General features: G+C 39.4%; 1 protein-coding gene across 1 annotated transcript; it reads right to left on the reverse strand.

The window, feature by feature from the left end:
• Positions 1 to 155: 155 nt before the first annotated feature.
• Positions 156 to 8,692, reverse strand: LOC108672547 (saccharopine dehydrogenase-like oxidoreductase). Its single transcript, XM_018160239.1, has 10 exons — positions 8,669 to 8,692; positions 8,107 to 8,193; positions 7,480 to 7,692; positions 6,655 to 6,865; positions 5,973 to 6,081; positions 5,078 to 5,152; positions 3,722 to 3,965; positions 2,707 to 2,856; positions 1,873 to 1,967; positions 156 to 1,525 (listed from the first exon to the last, which is right to left on the reverse strand). Exons 2-10 carry the CDS (start codon positions 8,173 to 8,175, stop codon positions 1,411 to 1,413), a joined length of 1,281 nt encoding a protein of 426 aa, XP_018015728.1. The 5' UTR covers positions 8,176 to 8,193; positions 8,669 to 8,692; the 3' UTR covers positions 156 to 1,410.
• Positions 8,693 to 8,991: the final 299 nt, after the last annotated feature.

Consider the following 8,991-nt stretch of genomic DNA (forward strand, 5'->3'; position numbering starts at 1 on the left):
ACGGCCAGGAAATTTCACAGAATTGCGAATCATAGGCAGACGAATGAATTTTGATAAATGAGATCCAAATATTGAATAATGAGAAGTCTGCTATTACGAAAGCGACATCTGAAAAGCAATTTCGAAATGTTTGAGGCGAGGATTAATTCGGCTGATATATATGAAGAATATATTTAGAAGTTCAACAATCAACAGTTATTTCATAAGGTAAACAAATATACGAATATTTCAACATGCGCAAGGGACCCGACTTGAATCACATTCGCATCATCGCTAGTCTCGGGATTTTTGTTACGTATATAATCGTCTTTTTATCTTGACTCGAAGATTTACATGCTTCAACATTGACTAGCGTTTCACTCTGTGTAATTGTTACTGAAATTTGCTCACCAGACAGCAGTAATGATCGACAACGAAGCCGAAACCTTCTATTATATATTTATCATTGAACGTTGCACGTGAAATAACTGGAATGACTTGTACGTGTGGTCGAGAAATTCGTTAATATCAAGCCGGATCTACTTTACATCGTAGGATATAGCTATGCTGCAGTTAATTATTTTCAGCGTTTCGGAGGATTTTTTGTGCCTCGAAAATTAATAATCAGACCTTTGTTCTTTGCTAGAGTTTTGTTTTCATTAAACCATGAAAAATTGTCCGAATAAATTTTTTTAACAGCAATAATTTATGATGTATCATATGAACAGCGAGGTTAGCAAATAGAATAGAGGCGAAGCCACGGCCAAACCAAGTTCATAGCAAAACCGAAAACTCAAAAAACAATCCAAGTTTTACCTTCTAGAAATTAGATAATATCGCTAGCTAAACTGAAGAGATTTTCAAAATGATTCAATCATATAAGAGGACTTCATCTTTGTTTCAACTCATGGTTCTTACTAATTTGGAGTGTAAAAGAACGTCGAGAAAGTGATGGATAAATGAGCGCAATGCACCACATCAAGATATGAACTCGAACAAGCAAACCCCACATTGAAACAGTAAGAATGATCATTTTCAATAACAGCTTCACATTATTTCTTAACTGAGTGTGAGAACAAACACACAGCATCAGAACATAAGGTTTCACAGGAATGCCATCGCAACCAAAAACATGTAGTAAGCGCGGTAAAACTGAGAGAAGAACGCTCATCGTGATTACTCAGGAACAAAATATGAATCATTGTCCAATTCCCCAAGTAGAACATGTCAACTAAACATTCATTTCTCTTGCAAGTGTAAAATCTTGCAATAACACCCAACAGAGAAAACAAGTTGCATTGAGGTAACGCGCATGACTCGTCAGCCTGGACGACTAGAACTTTACCAAGTTCCTTCCAAGCTTGATAAAAATAGCAGATGGCAATATCGCATCACGAAAAAATGGCTGACTAAAATGCGGAAGATATTTATCTAGGATTGCAGGTCTTTCTTGATGTCGTCGTAAGTGAAAGTAACACCGCGAGAAGTGAGATTGGGAACCAGGTTTGTATTTGCGAACGCAGCTGCTGGAGTGAACACACCGCCCCTGTAAATAAATTGCAAGTAAGATGAACTGCATTTACTAAATTCAATTTAGTAAATGCAGACAGATATAAATGGATGGATAAAAAATTAAAGTTAGGATTTTGTGAAAGAATCAATTACCAATTACATGAAACTCATCTTTAGAACCCAATTTAAATCAGCGGGCTACGCCATATCATTATGAATGCTGGTTCTTATTAACACTTTTAGGTGAGTAGGCAAAGGATTATCTTATAGATTTATGAATAAAAATCTCCAAAATTTATGTGACATTTAGTAGCGCGCCTGGTGCCATTTTGGACAGGTGTAAAATGATTCAAGGAGCGCAAGAAGAGAGTTGTCTCTAACCCGAGGGGTAGGGAGGTCTTCTCCCGCAGCATCGTCAGGGCGCACTGCACCACGATGATCGCCGTGCCGAAGTAGCCTGGGTCAGGGCCTCGCACCTGAACAAAATAATACATCAGGGGCCGCGCTATCATAAATAATTACTAGTTTGTAACTCCGTCAGCCAATCACTGACAGGTTTCCAGCTGAATCCACCAATCACAGACAAGATATCTGCCTATGCGTGTACTATTAGGCCATTACGTTTACTTAAGCGAGTTTTGACAGTGAGGGCGTAATTTTTTAATCACCGCTTTATCATCATGCTTCATTTTATCAATATTATTTGTAAATGTGCTTCAAGTTGGCAAGTTTTATTATTTTTTGGAAGTTAGTAACCTATAATGCCAAAGTTCATCTAATTCAAAATATTTCTTCGAAGTAAAATTTAAATTAAACTGAAAAGTTTTTATGAATTGGAGTTATTCGCAGACTTTAAACTAGCCAAGTTTATTTATATGACACAACAATAATTACTTCAGCGACAACTCCTGCCTGTCTGCACATTACGGCAAGAAATAAATAATATATAGGTATCTCTTATAAATGATAGATAAGAGGCATGTTGCTTCATATCTGGACAGTGTCATGCCTATCACACTGAGTCTGCCTCACACACGCCTCACCCTGAGTCTGCCTCACACACACCTCACCCTGAGTCTGCCTCAGTCTGCCTCCCACACGCCTCACCCTGAGTCTGCCTCACACACGCCTCACCCTGAGCCTGCCTCACACATGCCTCACCCTGAGTCTGTCTCACACATGCCTCACCCTGAGTCTGCCTCCCACACGCCTCACCCTGAGCCTGCAGACAGGTGCAGGAGGGGTGCAGGTGTCGCTGGTCGTCCAGCCGTGGCCTGTGAGCGCCACGCAGAAGCTCTGCCTCAGCAGCTCGCGCCGCTCAGGACCGCGCCACGAGAACAGCCCCAACGTCAGCACGCGCGGGTACTGACAACATATTTGACAATAGTATATGTTGTTATGTTATTAAAATAATGTACGGTACTTGGTATCAACATATGGTGATACCAAGTACATTATGTACATTACCGTATGATCTCGCGCCGCTCAGGGCCGCGCCACGAGAACAGCCCCAGCGTCAGCACGCGCGGGTACTGACCGCGTCCCGAGCATCACATTTAGTTAACATATTTGATATTAGTATATGTTGTTAAAATAGTGTACTTGGTACCAACATATATGGTGACTAAATATTATACTTGAATACAAGTATTTCGTATTTCGCGAGTGCTGTACGCCCCACGAGCATTAGCCTATTTTGTTATTATAATATATATACTTGCATACAAGTATTCATAAAATTAATTTCTCCAATAAAAAATTTACCAAGAATGTAAAAACCCCCCAAAAATCCGAAAAAATTCACCATATGTTTAAAATGCAAAAATTAAAATGAAAAAGGTTTAAATCTTGCCATTTTTATCATTTTTAATTCTCTGCCATTACACCCATGATGCGCAGTATATATATTGTGTCACATCATAACCTGTAATGATAGGGATCATCAATGACAGCTCGATATTACAATCAATAATCAAATAAATAAAATGAATAATTTTCAGCAATAATAAATACATAACTACAATGATAAATAATTTCTATGTTGAAACATGGAAGGAATAAACAAAAATCGTTAGTATCATCTATAACTGATCCAGACATAAAAATAGACAAAACGACAGAAAGCCACAAAAAAAAATCAGTGTACAAACAACAACAAATAAAACAGCTGTCAAGCTGCAACAAAGAATGTGAACGAAGGAAATATATTGGCCAGGCGCCCACAAGTTACCTTGATAAGCAAGTTCCTGCCCAGGGCGCAGCAAGACAAGATCATGAAGATGAAGCCGAACATGAGCGCCTTGAGCGCCTCTCCGATGGTGTGCATGCCGAAGAAAGCTGAGAAGTGCAGAGGCTGGTAGTCCTCCTGACGCAGGCGCCGCAGCAGATGTTGGGAACGCATCACCACAGACCGATCAGACCCCAGGTTGTTGAAGCACCACAGCTTGTCTTGTTCGTGGTACCACATCATCGGTCTGTAATACAGAGCAGAGAGGTAGTAACGGCACCCTCGACTGATTGGCCCGCAATACTTGAGGCGTGACCGTCATGTGCTGGAGGTGTGAACTAGTTGTAACACATGGCAGGTATGAGCTCGTACTACCACATGGCAGGTATGGGCTGGTAGTAAGACATGGCAGGTATAAGCTCGTACAACCCCATGGCAGGTACAAACATTTTTGTCATCAAGGAATTCGCTACTATATTCTTTCATACTAAAATATGTTCAATGAAAAAAATATTTCAACAATCGGCATGGACAACTCAGCCTTCCGCATTTTGTCTCTCCCTCTCCACTCATGGCATCCTTCCCTCCTCAGACGCCACAGGTTCTCCAAATACCTCTTCACGCTCTCATTCACAGCCACTGTTGCTCCCCTCAGACAAACCCAAGATCATTGCAATCCACTCCTTTCTTGTTCTTTCCAACTCCACTCTATTACTCTCACATCCCTAACTCATAATCACCATCATAGAATGTCGTTATCTCCTATACACGTAACAGTCCACCTCCAACTCCACCACCTTTTAGGTGGATAAAAAATCACATAATAATACACCCATATCATAATATTACCTATATCACACATAAAATACACCCATCCTCCCTTCTCTTATTCCACTTTTACATAGTCTATTCGCACCCGGCGCACTTATCCTCATACAAAACAGTACCAAGTCGCCACCTGTACTCCCATCTTGCATGCATTTATTAAATAACTTAGAAGGCTTTAATAATGAAAACTGTTTATTTTCTTACGAACCTATTAAAGAAAGACAGGAAACTACTTCCACGATAGTGTTAGTAAAAGCAGAGCCCCAAATTGTCGCCTTGCATTGCTTCAATGCAAAAATAACTCTACTTTGTAGCAAGTTGTATCAAAGCAAAAGTAACTGAACTTAACTATACTTAGTAACTGTACTTAAAAGTAACTGTAGTTGCTTTAAAACAAAAAGACAAGCCTTCATTTCCTAAATAATTTATGAACACGGAGAAGAAGTAATAGATACAAAAATATTGGCGCAGAGAAAGGTAAGAACGAAAAAGTTTGGATGAGAAGTTGCTAGATAAGCGTTGGTCCCTGACCTCTTGGCGGGCTTGTAGGGCAGGAGCGGCAGCCCTGGGGGCATGACGACGGCCCTGTTGTCGCGCAGCTTGTGCCTGATGTTAACATTATTGTCAATGATGTGACAAGGGAATGAAATGTCGAGTATTTTGATAAATCAAACTTATAACAATATTAGTCACATCACATATAATATAAGTTAACATTTAAAAATTAACAATAATTAATTATTAGTGAGTTCCATTGCTAAATACGAATTATCAAAATAAATTGAGATCATTGAAATGATTCAACCATCGTGGTCAGAAGAGAATAGAATTCCCAAGGTAGGGACGTCAGGGAAGCTCATAGACATATTACAAAATTTAAAAATAATTTAAATTTACTGTTTTCACTTACCAAGTTACATCGATTTATGTTCAAATTATTTCTTCAGACATATGAGGTATTTATGTGCAATAATGTATTGATTAACTCTCTATATATTATCAAATTGAAATTATGAAGAATTGAAAATGAGGGAATAGACTTGCACGCATGTCATGCTTCTATCACATCAAGAGCAGGTTGATAGAAGCTCTGTGTTAAATGTTGTCAACTGATAACCACAAAATGGCAGCACAATATAACTTGTGCAAAGAATACGATTTTAATGCCATTCATGTCAACAAGTCTGAAGGAAAACATACCTGAATGCACTAAAGCACGTCCATAAAGAACATACGCAACACCTTTCCACTTCGTGTTGTTCACAGATAAAATTATGTGCGTGTTATTTCAATGAATCAAACAGGTAATAAAGTTAAGTTTTTGAAAATTTTCTTTTCATATTTTTGTTGAAAAAGGAGGATTGAATGAATGATCCAATGAGAAGATCTAGCGCGGCCTAGCACCCAGCAATAGCACGCAGCTGACCTGTTCGCGTAGCCGAGGACGGCGCACTCTAGCGTCGTCGCGTGGATGGGCGGACTGAGGCCGTCCACGTGCTGGTGGGCGGCGACCATCTCCACGTGGGCGAGCTTTCCTGCACACGCACGACACGCGTCAGTCTACTGCCACACGCACGACACGCGTCAGTCTACAGCCACACGCGCCAGTCTACAGCCACACGCACGACAAGCGTCAGTCTACAGCCACACGCACGACACGCGCCAGTCTACAGCCACACGCACGACACGCGTCAGTCTACAGCCACACGCACGACACGCGTCAGTCTACTGCCACACGCACGACACGCATGCTATAAAGATCACGTCCACGCGATGAGTCTTCTCTCAGTCACGTGCACAAAACCCAAGTGCGTGTCATAAAGGTTAGCTCGAGCCGAAAATCTGTATAGAATTACCGGTACCTACTGCAGTACAAAGGGTGGGGTGTTAATAGTACATGGAAGAAGTGCAAAAACCCATAAAATAAATGTAAAAAGATATTTCTTAAACTTTGAAGAAATTCGTTTTTCGCATTGGGGTCTTGATACACACCCCTTACATAATGAGAGGTTACTTTAATTGTGTTGCATCAAAATTCCTCAAACGCTTTCTTTCAAAACAACCTATTTGATTGCAGTAAGGCTGACAATATTAAAGTATGAGCTGACCATTGAAGCGCTTGTGCAGCTCCAGCGTGCCCACATCAGCAGGCACTGAGTCGAACCCACAGCTGCCCACCAGGTGAAGGCCTTTGGCTTTGGCCTCGACATCAAACTTGGCCTGGACGCTCTCCAAGAACTCTGGCTCCCCACAGATGTCGAGGTAATCTGCACCTCCTTTAATGCAGGCAAGCGCCACTTGATGTCCATATGTGCGATACTGCAGTAAAAGATGTCTGTTGTGAATCATAAGCACTTCTTGTGATGCTGGCAAGTGCTACTTCATGTCCATATGAGCGATACTGCAGTAAAAGATGTCTTCTGTGAATAATAAGTATGATGCTGACAACTCTTGTGATGCTGACAACTGACTAGTGCTATTTCACGCACATAAATGAGATACTGCCAAAAGACAAGTATGTTATAAAACATATTAAATAATTCTGAGCATACAGACTAAATTGTTTGATTAGGAACAGGCGTGATTTGTCTCACACCTAACACTGAAACATTTCTGTTTTATATCTGTGGCTACCATAGAGCTATAAATTAATAAGGCAGGCAGATCATGTTTTGGATGAAAAATAATATTTACAATTTCTAATTAATATTAGTAAAAAAAATTTGAAATGCGTTGCCCAAACTAATTGCATATGCCCCATCCAACACCACCCAGACATAGACAGTGATTATTTAACATGCATTTGAAGGTCTACACAATCTTTTTAAATGAACAAACAATAGATGAGCAGTTTTTTAGTGACTTAATAATAAAACTCAACAAAATATATTTTGATACTAGACTAAAGTCTGGCCAATATGATTGACACTCACAGGGCCCACGCAGGACAGCAGCACTTTGGTCTTGCTGGTCAAAGCCTCGAGGCTCTCCATGTTGTTCACATCCACTACTTCTGTTGAAACATCTATTTCGGACTCTGCACACTTCTTGGCATATTCTATGGTGGCTTTAAGCCGCGTAATGTCTCGACCTGCAGCACATAACCTTGTTCCCACATTATTGCCCTCGGTGATGTTTCGAAGTGCCTGGAATAATAAAATAATAATAATACTTTATGGAGAAAGAGCACAATGATCAAAAAAGGTATTAGGTATTATTGCAGTTAAGACATTGATGGTTTAGGACCAAACCAAACACTCATTTCAGCAAATATCTGCCAGGTTTCTACAATGCTACTGTGGTTTCAACACTTTACAGTGGTTTCAACACTTTTTTTGATTTTTATTATTTTTAGCTGAGGATAATGGAAGAAGTTTTTTCTCAACAAATTTTCTGGCTTCAATACTTACCAAAATAAGAAGACTATGTCATTAAAGGCATTCAATAATTCAAAACAGGCATGCAGGATGACTCAAATACATTTCTTTACAGCAAGGTATTGAATTTATTCTCCAAACTAACACTAAGAAACTATAGAAATAAATCATTACAATTCATACCTCTTCAAGAACAAACTGTCCAGTGAATCCAGTGGCTCCAAGAATCACAATATCATATTTCCTTTCCATTTCCTGAAATTTTTTTGCCTGGAAAAGCACAATCATAAAATAATTCAAGGTTCAGCACTGAATTGCAGTGTCATATTATTTACAGACCTAACAAATAAAATAACAAGTTTCTATGATAATGAAACTGACTTGAAAAAAGCCACTTGTTTAAGTTTAGGAAGAAGTTGAACATAACCCATACAGCACTGGCTGGACTTATTTATTTTGTGGTATACCGTCAACCGGGGCTACTTGGGACGATTTTGAACGTTTTTCATTCATAACTTCTTACCATGAAACATTTCATAAACAAGTTTAGGCTCATTTTATAGCTCTTTGCGAGGGCTATTGAATGGCATTGTCAAAAAAAGTCCATATGCTATTCATAGGGTGCCAGACGCAAAAAAATGATTGTCCCGAGTAGCCCCGTTGGTCGGGGCTACTTGGGACAATGGGAATAAAACTTCATTTCAAAACATTTGAAGCATGCAGAGCATACTCATCCATTACTAACCGTACTCTGAAGTCCTCCTCTTTCATTGTAGATGATGTAGATGTAGAATAAATTACATTTTCTGTGATTTTTACTTGTTTTTCCTTTATTGATATGATATTACCATATACATTAATTACCGTATTATTGACGTGATATTACCGTATCCATGAACAGGCCATTGAGCATTTCAACTACCTTGTCCACTGCAAGCTTCATATCGGTAGCCTTATAGCATTTTTTCTGTATCTGTAAGCTTACAGGACGGTTTGTAATCTAATTTCACACCATTTTAATTGGGTTAAGTGAATTTACTATAAAAAAAGATTGTGAAAACATACCTG

Source organism: Hyalella azteca, unplaced genomic scaffold, assembly GCF_000764305.2.
Source record: "Hyalella azteca isolate HAZT.00-mixed unplaced genomic scaffold, Hazt_2.0.2 contig5879, whole genome shotgun sequence".
NCBI classification, from domain to species: Eukaryota; Metazoa; Arthropoda; class Malacostraca; order Amphipoda; family Hyalellidae; genus Hyalella; species Hyalella azteca.